A 20,650-nucleotide genomic window follows, 5' to 3' on the forward strand; every position below is an offset into this window, starting at 1 on the left:
TAGGCTGTGTGTATATAGTCCTGTCTATTACCTGGTGATGCGAGGGGCTGAGGAACCTCCATCATGACGCTCTTGTACAGATCTTTGTGTCTTTCTAAATACTCCCACTCCTCCATGGAGAAATATACGGTGACATCCTGATACCTTATAGGAACCTGACACATACAATGATACCATCATCCCCCGATCCCTTCATAGCCTTACTGTATAATGTCCCAGAATTTCCAGTAGTGTCACCTCTGCAGTCAGCAGCTCAATCATCTTGTATACGAGTTCTAGGATCTTCTGGCCATTGATGTCCTCATGTATCAGGTGGAGAGGGGGAGATCTTGCTATTGGGCTCAGAGATCTTTCCGATCCCTCAGACATAGGGTCCTGACAGCGCTCACTAGAGGTCTTCTTCACTACTGTGTAATCCTAGTTATGGAGAGACACATGAATAAATCTTAGTACAGACATTTCCAAAGTCCTCACCTCTCCAGTTCTGTCCATCTGTTATTCCCATAGATGAGAAAGATCTAATGTGACATCATCAGTATCTCTCACCTCTCCAGTAAGATGGAAGAAGATCTCTAGGGTGAGGTGTAATATCCTCTCCGCCATCTTATCTCTGTCCATATCCATCCTTGACAGATAATTCAGAAATATTCTCTTTTATAGAAGATCTTCACTGAGAGGATCCAATCTTGTAGAGACCTGAATGAGAAGATGAGCTGATGTAACATCATAAAAATCCTGTGTAACAATACAATTACTAGAGATAATAAGGGAAACATATGAGATTTATTATTTTACCAGTTTAGTTTTCTTCTTTACATCGACTAATAAAATCTATATATTTTAGGCCACAGATGTTAGATGCCCAAGCGAGGTAATCGTGGGCGAGCTTCAGTCTCCACTCGCTCTGACATCCTACAGACAAGGTGAGTCTCAGTCCTGGTGTGCTGCTGAGTATGTGGTGATTCCCACTTAGAAGAGGCCTGCGGCCTCTTCTGACTCCAGGAATTCTTCTTCAGTAACCAGGGCAGCAAATAATCCAGCAGACACGTGGTTAATAAAAAACAAACTTTTACTTTGAGAATGGCAGTCTGTACAGTATTTATAGCCAGGTTCAAAGGATAAGGCCCAATGGGTTGCCATCTTTCCCACAGGTATCGGCTACAACGTCAGCCCTGGTTCTCGGAATAGGAGGCATATCCCCCTCACTGGCTTTCCGAGCCCTTGGGGGATCTTCCTCACCTCCATAAGTATACCTGGATTGCAATACCTTCTGCCCCATGTGGTCTGAGTCCATCTTTTCCTGCAGCTCCACAAGCTGAGTGTGCCATTGGCCCCCAACATCCATCTCGAGGTTGCCCTCGGTCATTAGACGGAATCAAATGGAAACGTTTTTGCGGCAATCCACTGCCCCGAATATTAGACTCACGTTGTTCCTAGCAGCCAAAGGTCCTGCTGTGTACTCACTACTGCCCTGGCATTGACTGTCACTTTCTGCCTCTGTCACTAACACTCAGTTCCCCCTGCCAACTGTGTTGGCTACTTCAGTTAACCCTGTCCCAGCTAACTGCAGCCCCAGGGGGTAGTTTACCTGTACTACACACAAGAACATGAAATGCATTTAACCCTTGTGCGTCAGGGAGTAATTCATTAGCTTCTACCACTGTTACACAGACAACAAGCAGTTTCGTCCTTGGAGTCGGCAGCTGAATACGTTTCTCATAGACTCATCTTCCATAACGCTAATTCTTGTCTCATTTACCGACACTAGAATCGGCATTAGCAATACTGCAGGAGATATTCATTGCACGTGACATGAGAAATAACTACAAATCCCAAAAAACTTGGCACTCTAGATGAATAATTATCATATGTAAAAAGTTTATTGATGTGCATCCATAAAGGCAAGTCGAACGTTTTCGGTCCACATCCGGACCTTCATCAGAACAAATATAATAGATGTGGTTCAGGGAGAAACGTTAATCCTGTCTCTATAATTTCCAATATTGGTAGGGTAGCCTGGATGCAGCAAGAAGTCCTGTCCACGTAGGCGCACGTGTAATGTGACCGGAGTCGCTGGGTAAATGGCGCTACTTCATGATGAGGTACGACATCTTCATCTTCTACTGCGGCTCTAGAAACATATTTGGCCAGAGTCTATCACTGACTCCATCACCACCGGCCGTTTATATGAATGTTTCCCGTCTTCCCCGCACTGTAATCTTCTATCACGATAGATCTCAAGTCTGATTCACACACAGAAGTTTGAGGCTTTTATAAAAGCTTTTTTGTTTGTACAAACACAGCGAACAGAAATTAATTGATACCAAAGTCTTAATGGAAAAAAGCAGATATTAAAACGTCTCAAAGAAAATTGGCACCAACAATTCTTGTAAGGCTACGTGCACACGTTGAGTATTTGTTTGCAGAAATCTCTTGACAGGAAAAACGCTACGGCAAAAACGCACATTTTTGTATGCGTTTTTGAACAGCAGTGAAAACTTTTTGGAGCTAAATAAAGATATTTAAAAAAAAAAGGTTTTGTGACACCCTCATTACTAAGCCGAAAAGTAAACACAAACATGCACACAAAAATACATTGTCACCAGCCTATGTAGGAGTGCTAACAGAACGAACTTACATAGGCTGTAACCAGACAACTGTTAATTGAAAAAGAAAAAAAATTGCGTATGCTTCTGTGTAATTTTAATAACCAGTAGAGGGAAAGCTGAGGGCTGATGTTAATATCCTGGGAATGAGCCAATAACCATAAAGGTTCCAAGGCTATTAATGTCAGCTCACAGCTGTTTGCTTCCTGTCAGTGTATCGTCGGCGGCCGGGTAGAGCAGTCACTACATGTTCTACATGCGAGATCGCATTGGGACACTCGCGATTACATCTACCAACGGTAGCGTTACCGCGTGTCACAGTCACAGCTGCGGGGTCACGCTGACATCTGACCGACGGTCTTATCGACGAAATGTTACCGCTGATAAGAACCACCGTGCCAGTGTTTCCCACTCTGTCACACAGATGACAGCGTGGGTAACATCATAAGAAACCAGCAAAAAACTAAAACTCAGCAAATCCGCAAACATTTTTATACCTGTGTTTTTGCTGCGGATTTCACTGAGTCAATTGAAGTCAATGGATGAAAAATGCTGCAGAAACGCACAAAGAATTGACATGCTGCAGTAACAAAATAGAACTGCAAATACTTAAGGAATTTTACTTATCATGTGCACGGCACTTCAGGATTGTCATTTAATTAGCTTGCATATGGATTTCATAGTGTTTTTGGACCATTTCTATGCGGAAAAGCGTACGTGAAAACGCAACAACAACGCACTGTGTGCACACAGCCTAAAAAGAAAAAATATGCAAAAAGCAAAAGTATTCAGACCCCTTTATATTGTTCACTCTGTTTCATTGCAGCCATTTGGTAACTTCAAAAAAATTCATTTTTTTAATCATTAATGTACACTCTGCACCCAATCTTCACTGAAAAAAAAACAGAAATGTAGAAATTTTTGCAAATTTATTAAAAAAGAAAAACCAAAATATCACATCGTCATAAGTATTTAGACCCTTTTCTCAGTATTGAGTAGAAGCACCTTTTTGAGCTAGTACAGCCAGGTCATATCACGGCTCTGGCTGGGCCAGTCAAGAATGGTCACAGAGTTGTTCTGAAGCCAGTCCTTTGCTGTGTGCTTAGGGTTATTGTCTTGTTGGAAGGTGAACATTTGGCCAAGCCTGAGGTCCAGAGCACTGTGGAAGAGATTTTCATCCAGGATATCTCTGTACTTGGCTGCATTCATGTTTCCATCAATGGCAACCAGTCATCCTATCCCTGCAGCTGAAAAACATCCCCATCCCCCATCACCAAAAAGGTCTATCTTCGTCTCATCAGACCAGAGAATCATATTTCTCAGAGTCTGGAAGTCGTTCGTGTGTTTTTTAGCAAACTATGCAGGCTTTCATCTCTCTTGCACTGAGGAGTGGCTTCCGTCAGGCCACTCTGCCATAAAGGCCGGACTGGTGGAGGGCTGCAGTGATAGTTGACTTTGTGGAACTTTCTCCCATCTCCCTATTGCTTCTCTGAAGCTCAGTCACAGTGATCTTGGGGTTCTTCTTTATCTTTCTCACCAAGGCTCTTCTCCCACGATTACTCAGTTTGGCTGGATGGCCAGGTCTAGGAAGACTGCTGGTGTTCCCAAACTTCTTCCATTTAAGGATTAACCCCCTCCCGACCTTTGACGCACCGTATGCGTCATGAAAACCTGTGCCATTCCGACCTGTGACACAGCATATGCGTCATGGCCGGATTGGGCTCCTGCAGGCCGGGTGAAAGGGTTAACTATAATTTCACCCGGCCTGCAGGGACAGGAGGAGTTGTACTTTAGCCCAGGGGGGGTGGCTTCAACCCCCCCCCCCCCCCCCCCGTGGCTACGATCGCTCTGATTGGCTGTTGAAAGTGAAGCTGTCAATTAGAGCGATTTGTAATATTTCACCTAAAAAACTGGTGAAATATTACAATCCAGCCATGGCCGATGCTGCAATATCATCGGCCATGGCTGGAAACACTGATGTGCCCCCACCCCACCGATCGCCCCCCCAGCCCTCCGATCTGTGGTCCGCTCCCCTCCGTCCTGTGCTCCGCTCCCCCGTCCTCCTGTCCGCTCCCCCCGTGCTCCAATCCCACCCCCCATGCTCCAATCCCACCCCCCTGCACTCCGATCCACCCCCCCGCACTCCGATCCACCCCCTCACACTGCGATCCACCCCCCCGCACTGCTCTCCCCCCCGCACTGCGATCCACCCCCCATGCTCCGATCCACCCCCGCGTGCTACCCCCCCACCCCATCATACTTACCGAGCCTCCCGGGGTCCGTCCGTCTTCTTTCCTGGGCGCCGCCATCTTCCAAAATGGCGGGCGCATGCGCAGTGCGCCCGCCGAATCTGCCAGCCGGCAGATTCGTTTCAAGTGCATTTTGATCACTGTGATAAAACCTCACAGTGATCAAAATAAAAAAAATACTAAATGACCCCCCCCCCTTTGTCACCCCCATAGGTAGGGACAATAATAAAATAAAGAATTTTTTTTTTTCTTCCACTAAGGTTGGGATTAGAACTAGGGTTAGGGTTAGGATTTCGGTATGTGCACACGTATTCTGGTCCTCTGCGGATTTTTACGCAGCGGACTTGATAAATCCGCAGTGCTAAACCGCTGCGGATTTATCGCGGATTTACCGCGGTTTTTCTGCGCATTTCACTGCGGTTTTACAACTGCGGTTTACTATTGGAGCAGTTGTAAAACCGCTGCGGAATCCGCAGAAAGAAGTGACATGCTGCGGAATGTAAACCCCTGCGTTTCCATGCAGTTTTTCTGCAGCATGTGTACAGCGATTTTTGTTTCCCATAGGTTTACATTGAACTGTAAACTCATGGGAAACTGCTGCGGATTCGCAGCGTTTTCCGCAGTGTGTGCACATACCTTTAGAATTAGGCTATGTGCACACAGTGCGGATTTGGCTGCGGATTCGCAGCGGATTGGCCACCGCGGATTCGCAGCAGAGTTCCATCAGGTTTACAGTACCATGTAAACCTATGGAAAACCAAATCCGCTGTGCCCATGGTGCGGAAAATACAGCGCGGAAACGCTGCGTTGTATTTTCCGCAGCATGTCAATTCTTTGTGCGGATTCTGCAGCGTTTTACACCTGTTCCTCAATAGGAATCCGCAGGTGAAATCCGCACAAAAAACACTGCAAATCTGCGGTAAATCCACAGGTAAAACGCAGTGCCTTTTATCTGCGGATTTTTCAAAAATGGTGCGGAAAAATCTCACACGAATCCGCAACGTGGGCACATAACCTTAGGGTTAGGGTTGGAATTAGGGTTGTGGTTAGGGTTGTGATTAGGGTTACGGCTACAGTTGGGATTAGGGTTAAGGGTGTGTTGGGGTTAGTGTTGGAGGTAGAATTGAGGGGTTTCCACTGTTTAGGCACATCAGGGGTCTCCAAACGCAACATGGCGCCACTATTGATTCCAGCCAATCTTGTATTCAAAAAGTCAAATGGTTCTCCCTCACTTCCGAGCCCCGACGTGTGCCCAAACAGTGGTTTACCCCCACATATGGGGTACCAGCATACTCAGGATAAACTGTGCAACAATTATTGGGGTCCAATTTCTCCTGTTACCCTTGTGAAAATAAAAAATTGCTTGCTGAAACATCATTTTTGAGGAAAGAAAAATGATTTTTTATTTTCACGGCTCTGCATTGTAAACGTCTGTGAAGCACTTGGGGGTTCAAAGTGCTCACCACATATCTAGATAAGTTCCTTGGGGGGTCTAGTTTCCAAAAAGGGGTCACTTGTGGGGGGTTTCTACTGTTTAGGCACACCAGGGGCTCTGCAAACGCAACGTGACGCCCGCAGACCATTCCATCAAAGTCTGCATTTCAAAAGTCACTACTTCCCTTCTGAGCCCCGACGTGTGCTCAAACAGTGGTTTACCCCCACACATGGGGTATCAGCGTACTCAGAAGAAACTGGACAACAACTTTTGGGGTCCAATTTCTCCTGTAACCCTTGGGAAAATAAAAAATTCTGGGCTAAAAAATTATTTTTGAGGAAAGAAAACGAATTTATTATTTTCACGGCTCTGCGTTATAAACTTCTGTGAAGCACTTGGGGGTTGAAAGTGCTCACCACACATCTAGATAAGTTCCTTTCGGGGTCTAGTTTCTAAAATGGGGTCACTTGTGGGGGGTTTCTACTGTTTAGCCACATCAGGGTCTCTGCAAACGCAACGTGATGCCCACAGAGCATTCCATCAAAGTCTGCATTTCAAAACGTCACTACTTCCCTTCTTAGCCCTGACGTGTGCCCAAACAGTGGTTTACCCCCACATATGGGGTGTCACCGTACTCAGGAGAAACTGGACAACAACTTTTGGGGTCAAATTTCTCCTGTTACCCTTGGGAAAATAAAAAATTGCGGGCTAAAAAAATCATTTTTGAGAAAATAAATTTTTTTATTTATTTTCATGGTTCTGCGTAATAAACTTCTGTGAAGCACTTGGGGGTTCAAAGTGCTCACCACACATCTAGATTAGTTCCTTTGGGGGTCTAGTTTCCAAAATGGGGTCATTTGTGGGGGATCTGCAATGTTTAGGCACACAGGGGCTCTCCAAACGCGACATGGTGTCCGCTAATGATTGGAGCTAATTTTCCATTTAAAAAGCCAAATGGCGTGCCTTCCCTTCCGAGCCCTGCCGTGCGCCAAAACAGTGGTTTACCCCCACATATGGGGTATCAGCGTACTCAGGACAAACTGGACAACAACATTTGGGGTCCAATTTCTCCTATTACCCTTGGCAAAATAGGAAATTCCAGGCTAAAAAATAATTTTTGAGGAAAGAAAAATTATTTTCTATTTTCATGGCTCTGCGTTATAAACTTCTGTGAAGCACCTGGGGGTTTAAAGTGCTCAATATGCATCTAGATAAGTTTCTTTGTGGGTCTAGTTTCCAAAATGGGGTCACTTGTGGGGGAGCTCCAATGTTTAGGCACACAGGGGCTCTCCAAACGCGACATGGTGTCCGCTAACAATTGGAGCTAATTTTCCATTCAAAAAGTCAGATGGTGCGCCTTCCCTTCCGAGCCCTGCCGTGTGCCCAAACAGTGGTTTACCCCCACATGTGAGGTATCGGCGTACTTGGGAGAAATTGCCCAACAAATTTTACGATCCATTTTATCCTATTGTCCATGTGAAAATGAAAAAATTGAGGCGAAAAGAATTTTTTTGTGAAAAAAAAGTACTTTTTCATTTTTACAGATCAATTTGTGAAGCACCTGAGGTTTTAAAGTGCTCACTAGGCATCTAGATAAGTTCCTTGGGGGGTCCAGTTTACAAAATGGGGTCACTTGTGGGGGAGCTCCAATATTTAGGCACACAGGGGCTCTCCAAATGTGACATGGTGTCCACTAACGATGGAGATAATTTTTCATTCAAAAAGTCAAATGGCGCTCCTTCCCTTCCGAACCTTATCATGTGCCCAAACAGTGGTTTACCCCCACATGTGAGGTATCGGTGTACTCAGGAGAAATTGCCCAACAAATTTTAGGATCCATTTTATCCTGTTTCCCATGTGAAAATGAAAAAATTGAGGCTAAAAGAATTTTTTTCTGAAAAAAAGTAATTTTTCATTTTTACGGATCAATTTGTGAAGCACCTGAGGGTTTAAAGTGCTCACTATGCATCTAGATAAGTTCCTTGGGGCGTCTAGTTTCCAAAATGGGGTCACTTGTGGAGGAGTTCCAATTTTTAGGCAGAAGGGGGCTCTCCAAACATGACATGGTGTCCGCTAAAGAGTGCAGCCAATTTTTCATTCAAAAAGTCAAATGGCGCTCCTTCCCTTCCAAGCCCTGCCGTGCGCCCAAACAGTGGTTTACCCCCACATATGAGGTATCAGCGTACTCAGGACAAATTGGACAAGAACTTTCGTTGTTCAGTTTCTCCTTTTACCATTGGGAAAATAAAAAAATTGTTGCTAAAAGATCATTTTTGTGACTAAAAAGTTAAATGTTCATTTTTTCCTTCCATGTTGCTTCTGCTGCTGTGAAGCACCTGAAGGGTTAATAAACTTCTTGAATGTGGTTTTGTGCACCTTGAGGGATGCAGGTTTAAAATGGTGTCACTTTTGGGTATTTTCAGCCATATGTGAGCTGTGAGGTCTTATATAGACAGGTGTGTGCCTTTCCAAATCAAGTCCTATCAGCTTAATTAAACACAGCTGGACTCCAATGAAGGAGTAGAACCATCTCCAGGAGGCTCACAAGGAAATGCTCCATAGAAACATTTTCCCCATATAATGCACAAAGGTTGATTATGGCCCCATAAGATGCGCCATAGAAATATTTGCCCCATATGCTGCTGCTGCTGCGATTAAAAAAAAAATGACATACTCACCTCTTGTCCTGAGCAGGCAGGGACACCGGCACGTGCGATATTCACCTGTCCCCATTCCACCGCCGCGTGCCGCTCCGTCTTCTGGCTCTCAGCAGTGACTGTTCAGGCAGAGGGCGCGCACTAAACACGTCATCGCGCCCTCTGACCTGAACGTCACAGCCAGAGGATGCAGAAGATGGAGCGGCACGCGGCGGAGGAACGGGGACAGGTGAATATCAAAATGCTCACCCTCCCCCGTCATACATTCAAGAAAAAGAGGAGGGGGGAGAGGGAAGGTTAGGAGCTTGACACGCCGAGACATGCATCTGTAAGCCGTTGCAAATGAATGTAGCTGGTGGGTGCCGTACCTGCTGGTGATTTCAGCTGAAGTAGAAGAAAAGAAAAGGAAATATCCAGCACGTCCATCTAGTGTAAGTAAAATATCCAAAATTTATTAGAGCATTTTAAAAAACAATATTAAAAAAAGAGAGAGACCCTCTCTGCTTGACACGTTTCTTGCGCACCACGGCGCCCTTAGTCATAGTCCTATTTTTTTAATATTGTTTTTTAAAATGCTCTAATAAATTTTGGATATTTTACTTACACTGGATGGACGTGCTGGATATTCCCTTTTCTTTTCTCCTCCCCCGTCATACTAACTCTCCTGGTGCGATCTGCACGTCCCTGCTTCTCTGATGCGATGGTCTCTCTGGCGCCGGCAGCTTGTTCCTGTATTCAGCAGTCACTGGTACCACTCATTAAAATAATGAATATGCGCTCCACCCCTATGGGAGTGGAGTCACGTCCATATTTATTACTTTAATGAGGGGTACCACGTGACCACTTAACACAGGAAGATCTGCTGGCACCCGTAGACCATCGCATCAGAGAAGCAGGGACGTGCATACCTCGTGAGGAGGGTAAGTATGACGGGGGAGGGTGAGGCCTGTTTAGGGAGTACAATCTAATGCTGTGTACTATGTATTCTAATGAACTAGTGTGAAGTGAACACTGATAATATGCACTTATGTGAAGTGGATACTGAGTTATATGCTCTTGTGTGAAATGGACTGTGTGAAGTAACACATTAAAGAGACTTTGAGTTGGAACTTTGTGGGTCACCGCCTCTTCACTTCGTACGGTGCTACCACAGCATTACATATGGTGGAAAGAATGCGGGCAGTGTGAACTGAGGCATACCCCAGAGAGTGCTGCAGATCGTTGTGCAAGTCTGGTGGAGAAATGGAGGAACTTTTGGAGCAGCTGGTGCTCAGTCAGCAAAGGCTTCAGCAAGAGGCGCTGCAGTTTCAGCGGCCACAGCAAGAGGTTCTGCAGCAGAGGCTGCAGGTGCAGCATCAGCAGCAAGAGGCGCTGCAGTGGAAGCTACCAGAGCTTCAACGATATAAATAGGAGACCCCTAAGGTGAGAGGGGCGATCATCGAGTCATGATGAGACCCCAAAGGTAAGGGGTAATCATTAGATGTACCAGTGGTCCTATGTAGAGTCTCAATCCAGTGGTCCTATGTAGAGTCTCGATCCGCGAGGTCTCAGGCAAATGACTTAAAGGGAATAGGTCACCCCAAAAATCGTATATGAGATAAGGCCACCACCATCAGGGGCTTATCTACAGCATTCTGTAATGCTGTAGATAAGCCCCCTGTATATCCTGAAAGATAAGAAAGATCAGAAAAATAGGTTATATTATACTCACCCAGGGGCAGTCCCGCTGCAGTCCGGGTCCGATGGGCGTCGTGGTCCGGGTCCGGCTCCTCCCATCTTCATACAATGACGTCCTCTTCTTGTTTTCCTGACCCGGCTCTGATACAGGCGTATTTTGTCTACCCTGTGGAGGCGCTGGGAAAGGTCAGAGAGGCCTGGCGCCTGCGCACTGCAGTACTTTGCTCTGCCCTCAACCTGTTTTTCTTACCTTTCAGGTTACATCGGGGGCTTATCTACAGCATTACAGAATGCTGTAGATAAGCCCCTGATGCCGGTGGCCTTATCTCATATATGATTTTTGGGGTGACAGATTCCCTTTAATGCAGTTGGTGGAGGAATGGCTCCAGCCTGAGTTTATCTCCCCATAGGAGATGATGGGAAAAATTGTGGTTTACCGGATGGCAAGGGCTCTGCCGGCCACCATGCAGCATTGGGTCAGTCTAAGGGACCTTGGCACCCTGGAACTGCTGATAGAGTTGATTGAGCAGTATAAACTTTCTCAGAATATTGTATCAGAGCCCAGGCATGGGGCTAGTAACTGTTCGGTGACATCTGATCCCATGGACTGCGGGAACACTCGCCACGAGTCTATGTGTGCCCATCCAGTATGTACCATCACTACGGGCACAGTTGGCAAGAAACCACGATTGTGCCAGGTACTCCCGAATGGGTACCAAACAGAGTCTCTGGTCACGGAGAGTAATGTGACTTTGGTCCATAGGTCACTTCTTACCGGGGACAACACCAAAGGACGGAAAGTGAAGGTGATGGGAATCGATGGCAAAGCCCATAAATATCCAACTGTGGAGGTTAAATTTTCCACATCATGTGGGGACTTTAAACATTTGGTGGGAGTGGCGAAGACCATTCCATATGGGACTGTGTTGGGGAGTGACTTGCCCCTGTTTTGGTCCCTGTGGGAGACCACGGTCAACCCTCTCACGGAAAATGTTGTGTCGGGTGCAAAACCCGAAGATGCTAAGATGTCTGCCACAGGGGTCGCCAATTTAGAAATAGATTGTAACCCCAATAGGCTCCCCCTAGAGGTTGCGGCAGTAGAGGTTGTGGGGACCCCATTGAACCCCGAGCTGGAGGTGTTTTCTGCTAAGTTTGAGACAGCTCAGATCCAGGGTCCCACACGGAGACGCAGCTATAAGAAACGTGCAAATTGAAAGGGCGCTGGGAAGAACCGGGAATGTGTGGTCGCCGAGGCGACTAGGAACGTGCGCACGAGGAACCCTCTGGCACCGGCCAAAGAAGTGGCTGGGGGTCAGGGTAAAATAGAATGCTCGCTAGACGGCAGTGTCAGGAGGCTCAGGTTCAGCGTAATGCAGATGTATGCTCAGAGTTGCCGATGCAGTCCACAACGTTTCAGCGTGGAGTAGTGTACCAAGGCATGGGTAAGGGTACAGAGGAAACAGTAACAGGGGCCCGATTGCAGATATTTAGGTGACAGGATGAGATGCGGGGTTAGTGGACCCAAAATAAACAAGGTCGAGACCACCTAAAACCAGCCCAAACCTACGGTAAAACATGAAAGTGAGCATGCCATCAGCAACAGACACCGAGTGGTGGGTGGTCCCAGAATGAAGTATGGAGGAGAAATGCAAAGGGGAAGGATGCATGCGTTGATCGATGGTTCCCTATTTTAGTGTCTTAGTGCAGTGTAGGGTGGGGATGTCACAGGGTCATACGGATGCTCTGTCTCTCGCCCATACGGGGTAACAAGTGTTCAACCCCACAGGTATGAACAGGGGAGAATGTGTGAGGCAGTGACCCCTTTTACAGATAGGGGGCACTGTTTGTGCTCCCCAGAATGCGCACGGAGGCATAGTGAGGCCATAAGAGGGTTTTGCAGTCACAGGGGTAGCTGTGATTGCAATGGTGAAGCAGTGACCAATGTCACAGGTAGGGGTCGCTGTGTGTTCTCCCCAGGTTGTGCATGGAGACGTGTGAAGTCCATAGGTGTGCATGGCAGTCACGGGCGTAGCGGTAACTGCAATGCAGTTTAGAAATAATTTTTAAAAAAAAAAGTGTTAGCCTTGGACATGTTATTGTCCAAGACAGATGTAGAGAAAACCAGCTCTGGAATCGGTGCTTTGAAACTGACTGCAGTATGTTGTGGTGCAGTCCGTTTCATGTCCGGTCCGGGTTTTTCATATGGCAGGAAGCCACAGGTTTCTATGTTAAAAGAGCTGCAGGAAAGGGTTAGTGAGGTTTTAGTGAGTCTGTGGAGTCTCAGGTGTGTCAGGGCCAGAGTGAGTTGGTGCTTGCTACTGTGCAGAGCACAGCCTGCAAGAGGAGCCAATAGGACTGGCACCCGCAGCGTACACAGCTATGAAAGTCATCCATGGTAACTGGTCACGGAAGTGGATGTCCTGTGCCCGGAGGTGAACCGGAGGAGGATGTCCTGTGTGAGTAAAGAGTCTGTGATACAGCGGTGCAGGACACCCACAGGAACTAGTCAGAGGAGGACTGACGTGCATAGTGTCTGCAAAATAAAAAGCTGTGTTCAGCCGACATGACCTTGAGTGACGTCAACTGTCACATGACCGGCAGGAATACGAGGCGCTGTTAGGAACAAATCCAATGCGTTTCGGAGATTGCGGTCTCTTTCATCAGGGATCTCCCCTCCCCAGCGCCTCGTATTCCTGCCGGTCACGTGACAATTGACGTCACTTAAGGTCCTGTCGGCTGAATGTGGCATCGCACACCTTGATCACGAGCCGTGCTCCGCTAGGAAGGAGGATGAGGGAGGGTCTGTCACCGGCCGGGAGATATCTAGTTCCTGAGCTGCTGCTTGATTTCTACACTCCGACTATCACATGAACCAAGGGGGACGCAAGGAGGAATTAAGCACCCCTACTGTGGACTTTAACATCGCCTTAAAAAAGGTAAAAAAATGCAATATTTGCTATCTAGAGTTTATTAATGTACATGAATAGCTGGATTAAGAAAAATCTGCATTGAATTAAGTGGACTCCAATCTTCAGGTTACATTTATATGAATGACTTTTTTAGGGGATCGATATATTTGTGTATTTTTTAGCCATATCTATTAAAAATTTTCTTTCTTTTTTATTAGTATAGATGGTATGTATAGGCGCAAACCGTATGAGTTTTTTTTATATGATAATAATATGCACTTGTGTGAAATGGACTGTGTGAAGTAACGCATTAAAGAGACTTTGTGTTGGAACTTTGTGGGTCACTGACTCTTCACTGCATACGGTGCTACCATAGCATTACAGGGGGCATATACAGTGGGTATGGAAAGTATTCAGACCCCTTTACATTTTTCACTTTGTTTCATTGTAGCCATTTGGTAAATACAAAAAACGAATTTTTTTCTCATTAATGTACACTCTGCACACCATCTTGACTGAAAAAAAACCCAGAAATGTAGAAATGTTTGCAAATTTATTAAAAAAGAAAAACTGAAGTATCACATGGTCATAAGTATTCAGACCCTTTGCGCAGACAATCATATTTACCGTATATACTCGAGTATAAGCCGACCCGAGTATAAGCCGACCCCCCTAATTTTGCCACAAAAAACTGGGAAAACTTATTGACTCGAGTATAAGCCTAGGGTGGAAATGCAGCATTTACCGGTGAATTTCAAAAATAAAAATAGATCATTATTTCCCCATAGCTGTGCCATATAGTGCTCTGCACCGTTCATATTTCCCCATAGCTGTGCCATATACGGTGCTCTGCACCGTTCATTGTGCCCCATAAATGTGCCATATACGGTGCTCTGCACCGTTCACTGTGCCCCATAGATGTGCCATATACGGTGCTCTGCACCGTTCACTGTGCCCCATAGATGTGCCATATACGGTGCTCTGCACCGTTCACTGTGCCCCATAGATGTGCCATATACAGTGCTCTGCACCGTTCACTGTGCCCCATAGATGTGCCATATACGGTGCCCTGCACCGTTCACTGTGCCACATAGATGTGCCATATACGGTGCTCTGCACCGTTCACTGTGCCCCATAGATGTGCCATATACGGTGCTCTGCACCGTTCACTGTGCCCCATAGATGTGCCATATACGGTGCTCTGCACCGTTCACTGTGCCCCATAGATGTGCCATATACGGTGCCCTGCACCGTTCACTGTGCCCCATAGATGTGCCATATACGGTGCCCTGCACCGTTCACTGTGCCCCATAGATGTGCCATATACGGTGCTCCGCACCGTTCACTGTGCCCCATAGATGTGCCATATACGGTGCTCTGCACCGTTCACTGTGCCCCATAGATGTGCCATATACGGTGCCCTGCACCGTTCACTGTGCCCCATAGATGTGCCATATACGGTGCTCTGCACCGTTCACTGTGCCCTATAGATGTGCCATATACGGTGCTCTGCACCGTTCACTGTGCCCCATAGATGTGCCATATACGGTGCCCTGCACCGTTCACTGTGCCCCATAGATGTGCCATATACGGTGCTCTGCACCGTTCATTGTGCCCCATAGATGTGCCATATACGGTGCTCTGCACCGTTCATTGTGCCCCATAGATGTGCCATATACGGTGCCCTGCACCGTTCACTGTGCCCCATAGATGCTCCACATAAATCTCTGCCGCCGCCGCTGCTGCAATAAAAAAAAAAAAAACACATACTCACCTCCCTTGATTGCAGCTCCCGGCGTCTCGTTCCGGCGCCTCCATCTTCCCGGCGTCTCTGCTCTGACTGATCAGGCAGAGGGCGCCGCGCACACTATATGCGTCATCGCGCCCTCTGCCTGAACAGTCAGAGCGCAGACGCCGGGAAGATGGAGGCGCCGGCCGGGAAGATGGAGCGACGCTCGGCGGCTGGAACGAGGACAGGTGAATATGCTATACTTACCTAGTCCTGGCGATCCTCGCGCTGTCCCTCTGCCTGGTCTTCGGTGCCGCAGCTTCTTTCTCTATCAGCGGTCACCGGCACCGCTGATTAGAGGAATGAATAGGCGGCTCCACCCCTATGGGAGGTGGAGCCGCTTATTCATTTCTGTAATGAGCGGTCCCACGTGACTGCTGAAGAGGGGAAAAAGCTGCAGCACAGAAGACCGTGGGACGGCAGGGACAGCGCGAGGATCGCTGGGACTAGGTAAGTATGCCTCAGCGCCCTTACCCCCTCACCCGCCGACCCTGCCACCCACCTTGACTCGAGTATAAGCCGAGAGGGGCACTTTCAGCCCAAAAATTTGGGCTGAAAATCTCGGCTTATACTCGAGTATATACGGTAAGTCACATGCAGTCCATTTCCTTGTGATCCTCCTTGAGATGGTTCTACTCCTTTATTGGAGTCCAGCTGTATTTAATTAAACTGATAGGACTTGATTTGGAAAGGCACACACCTGTCCATATAAGACCTCACAGCTCACAGTGCATGTCAGACCAAATGAGAATCGTGAGGTCAAAGGAACTGGCCAAGGAGCTCAGAGACAGAATTGTGGCAAGGCACAGATCTGACCAAGGTTACAAAATTATTTCTGCAGTACTCAATGTGGAAGAAGATTGGGACCACTAGCAGTCTTCCTAGACCTGGACGTCTAGCTAAACTGAGCAATCATGGGAGAAGAGGAATGGCGAGAGAGGTAAAGAAGAACCCCAAGACCACTGTGGCTGAGCTCCAGAGATACAGTAGGGATATGGGAGAAAGTTCCACAAAGTCAACTATCACTGCAGCCCTCCACCAGTCGTGCCAGTATGACAAAGTGTATACACACCAATAAAGAAAGGCTCCACACCAGAGCAAAATTCAATTAAAAAGATATTTTATTGACAAAATCATAGTATTAAAACCAATATAACTCAAGAGTGAGGACCACAAAACAAACAGGAAAGAAACAGTGGATACACCTGGAGACAACCTATAAGTATATAGTCACAGATATCCCCGTGGATAAACAGGGTAATGCATTCATTGTTTAAACATAGTGTGTGACATAAGAAATACCATTTCATAAGTACAATACACCCCTATGAACGCTAGGCCAGCATGTTTGTAGTCATTGTTTGCCTATGTAGGGGAGGGATATTCATTCCTCAGGCCAGGTACAAGGGATCTAATCAGTCACGTTAACATATGAATAAGGCATAATAATTACCAAGAGTAGCAGAGGGAGTCTCCAGGCGTCCACCACATCCGACGCGCGTTTCGCAATGAAATGCTTTGTCCAGGGGTGGTTAGACGCTGGTACGGTACCTTTTTATATTGCTGATGGCCAATGAAACACAGAGAAAAGAGAAGATAGAAGAGCGCATGCGCCAAAAAAACTAGTTGTCATGACAGCGCCAGACAGCGCCGAAAGGACTCCGATCCGAAACGCGCGTCGGGGTGCGCTCTTACAAAGGACCAGGCTGACCATTAGTATTTCAGCATAAGGTATGGTGTGCCTCCCTATTGATTATATCATTTGCACTTTGTGGTGTAAAACCTTTTTGCTGGACTTCTCCTGTAGCTGTGTGTGGCGTTCCAGCAGATTTCTTTGCTGACACCAGCATATATTTTGGTTGGATCTTATTTAAAGGCATGGTGTGTTTCTCTTTATTATATTCTCTTGCACTATGTGATGGCACTTTCCCTGCAGCCTTACCTGGTTATTCAGCTGATTGTCTACTGACATCAGGATATACCTTTTGGCCGGACGGTTTAGTTGTGGTTTTATGTACCGCCATTGTGTGCACTTTTTTGCTATTTTGCACTAATCCATTTTGTTTTATACAATCTTGTGTGACTGATAAATTATATTCAAATATTGCTTATTTTGCACGTTTTTTTATGTGCACCTTTCATATAAAATATTTTTTTATTGTCACGTTGCACTTTAGATAGGGTGGTTGTCTCCCATATACTACCTCTGGAATCCCTCTCTTCTCTTGTTATACCTTATTCCCCGTTTTTCCTTGCTGCTTTTCAATATTTCCAATTTTTCGGCATCACATTTTTTTCGCCATTTTTATGTGTGTATTTTGATATATTTATATTAATTGTGTGGTTATTTTTAGGGGTCGCTCCTACCTTTATATATTTTTGGGTCAGTCCTTACAATATTCCATCTTTTATTTTTATATATATATATATATATATATATATATATATATATATATATATATATATATATATATATATATATATATATATATATACACATTGATTTTATATTATCAGTTAGTAATAAAAAATTCCTTTTGTCCTGTTGTGCGCACAAATTAAGTTTTGTTAAAATATATTTATTTGCCAATCATATATAATAAAGGCATTTTATACCTATTCTCTGCTTGGTGTCTTACCTGGTACTGGTCTATACTTTGGTTGTGGTTGGCTCTTGTCCTTTGATAGTGGTTTTGTCCACATCTTTTCTTCCACAGAGCACTGGTCACTCATATTGAACTACACTAGTGTATAATTGCTATTATGGCACGGTTATAAGTATACAGTGTTGTGGTGTTCTGTGGATGTATTTAACCTGCTCATCACCTGCCAATACAATCCCAACAGTGGTGGCAGCATCATGCTATGGGGGTGTTTTTCAACTGAAGGGAAAGGACGACTGGTTGCCATTGAAGGAAACATGAATGCAGCCAAGTACAGAGATATCCTGGATGAAAATCTCTTCCAGAGTGCTCTGGACCTCAGACTTGGCCGAAGGTTCGCCTTCCAACAAGACAATGACCCTCAGCACACAGCTAAAATAACACAGGAGAGGCTTCAGAACAACTCTGTGACCATTCTTGACTGGCCCAGCCAAAGCCCTGACCTAAACCCAACTGAGCATCTCTGGAGTGATCTAAAAATGGCTGTCCACCAATGTTCACCATCCAACCTGACGGAACTGGAGAGGATCTGCAAGGAAGAATGGCAGAGGATCCCGAAATCCAGGTGTGAAAAACTTGTTGCATCATTCCCAAGAAGACTCATGGCCGTACTGGCTCAAAAGATGCTTCTACTCAACACTGAGCAAAGGATCTGAATACTTATGACCATGTGATATTTCAGTTTTTTCTTTTTTAATAAATTTGCAAAAATTACTACATTTGTTTTTTCCAGTCAAGATGGGGTGCAGAGTGAACATTAATGAGAAAAAATGAACTTTTTTTGAATTTATGAAATGGCTTCAATGAAACAAAGAGTGAAATAGTTAAAGGGGTCTGAATACTTTCCGTACCCACTGTACGTGACATTACTATTATATGGGGCACAGAAGGAGCATTAGTACTATTTAGGGGCTCATAGAAGGAATTATGGGTCAAAGGGGGCAGTAGGGAGAATTATTACAGTGGTCTGGACAAAGGGGAGGACATTACTGTCTGGAACGAGGCTGAAGTTGGTTTCTTATTCGTCAGTTTCTTATTCGGCAATTTTTTCTTTTCTGTTTTTTATAGGTTTAACAACTAAAAATAAGCATCACAATAATAACATACAATGCAGTGAGGTGCCCTAATGTGAATACGCTTAAAAACGGCTACAAAAATAATAAAACTGGCACAAAAATGGGCATCAAAGTGGGCACCAAAGAGCGCTGAAGAAAGGGTTAAATGCCTTTGGGCCACTGATCTCACACTGCAGACATATAGAACAGGGCGCCCCGCATCCAAAACAGTTATTTCAAGCCTGGCCCAAATGGGTTCTGGGTACCAGAACTGGCATCAAAGTGGGCAGACAGTCAATTCTTGCCATTTTAATAAGTATCTGATGTTTTTAAGGGGTTAAATGCCTTTGAGCCACTGATCTGACATGTAAAATACACAGACAGTGATGCCCTGCATCAAACCCAGGTCCCTCCAGCCTGGCCCAAATGGGTTCTGGGCACCAGAACTGGCATCAAAGTGGGCAAACAGCCCATTTTCACAGATTTGAATAAGTAACTGATATTTTTAAGGGGTTAAATGCCTTTGGGCCACTGATCTGACACTTAAAATTCACAGAAAGTGATGCCCTGCAAGCAACCCAGGTCCCTTCAGCCTGGCCCAAATGGGTTCTGGCCACCAGAACTGGCATCAAAGTGGGCAAACAGCCCATTTTCTCAGATTTGAATAAGTACCTGATGTTTTTAAGGGGTTAAATGCCATTGGGCCACTGATACGACACTTAAAATTCACAGACAGTGATGCCCTGCATCAAACCAAAGTCCCTTCAGCCTGCCCAAATGGGTTCTGGGCACCAAAACTGGCATCAAATTGGACAAACAGCCCATTTTCTCAGATTTGAATAAGTAACTGATATTTTTAAGGGGTTAAATGCCTTTGGGCCACTGATACGACACTTAAAATACACAGAAAGTGATGCCCTGCATCAAACCCAGGTCCATTCTGCCTCGCCCAAATGGGTTTTGGGCACCAGAACTGGCATCAAATTGGGGAAACAGCCCATTTTCTCAGATTTGAATAAGTAACTGATGTTTTTAAGGGGTTAAATGCCTTTGGGCCACTGATCTGACACTTAAAATACACAGATATTTATGCCCTGCATCAAATCCAGGTCCATCCAGCCTGGCCCAAATGGGTTCTGGGCACCAGAACTGGCATCAAAGTGGGCAAACAGCCCATTTTCACAGATTTGAATAAGTAACTGATGTTTTTAAGGGGTTAAATGCCTTTGGGCCACTGATCTGACACTTAAAATTCATAGACAGTGATGCCCTGCATCAAACCCAGGTCCCTGCAGCCTGGCCCAAATGGGTTCTGGGCACCAGAACTGGCATCAAAGTGGGCAAACAGCCCATTTTCACAGATTTGAATAAGTAACTGATGTTTTTAAGGGGTTAAATGCCTTTGGGCCACTGATACGACACTTAAAAGTCACAGAAAGTGATGCCCTGCATCAAACTCAGGTCCCTTCAGCCTGGCCCAAATGGGTTCTGTGTTGTGAATTCTGTTATCGAACTCCCTCCTGTGGTCATGAATGGTACTTCGGCGAGTTCTGTCCATGGACTCCCTCTGGTGGCTGTGAGTGGAGCTGCTGGTTCCTTCCACAGGTGAC

The 20,650-nt window shown here is 45.8% G+C and overlaps 1 protein-coding gene across 1 annotated transcript in view; it reads right to left on the minus strand.

Moving 5' to 3' along the window:
* The window catches only part of LOC138663678 (gastrula zinc finger protein XlCGF26.1-like), a 58,500-nt gene that overhangs the window by 31,064 nt on the left and 6,786 nt on the right, over positions 1 to 20,650 (minus strand). The window contains exons 2-4 of the mRNA XM_069749972.1: positions 547 to 696; positions 238 to 417; positions 32 to 155 (exon numbers count right to left, since the gene is read on the minus strand). Coding sequence (XP_069606073.1) covers positions 32 to 155; positions 238 to 417; positions 547 to 624 — 382 coding nt within the window. The 5' untranslated portion in view covers positions 625 to 696. The remainder of the gene's footprint in view (positions 1 to 31; positions 156 to 237; positions 418 to 546; positions 697 to 20,650) is intronic.

Source organism: Ranitomeya imitator, chromosome 2 (genome assembly GCF_032444005.1).
Source record: "Ranitomeya imitator isolate aRanImi1 chromosome 2, aRanImi1.pri, whole genome shotgun sequence".
Taxonomy (NCBI): domain Eukaryota; kingdom Metazoa; phylum Chordata; class Amphibia; order Anura; family Dendrobatidae; genus Ranitomeya; species Ranitomeya imitator.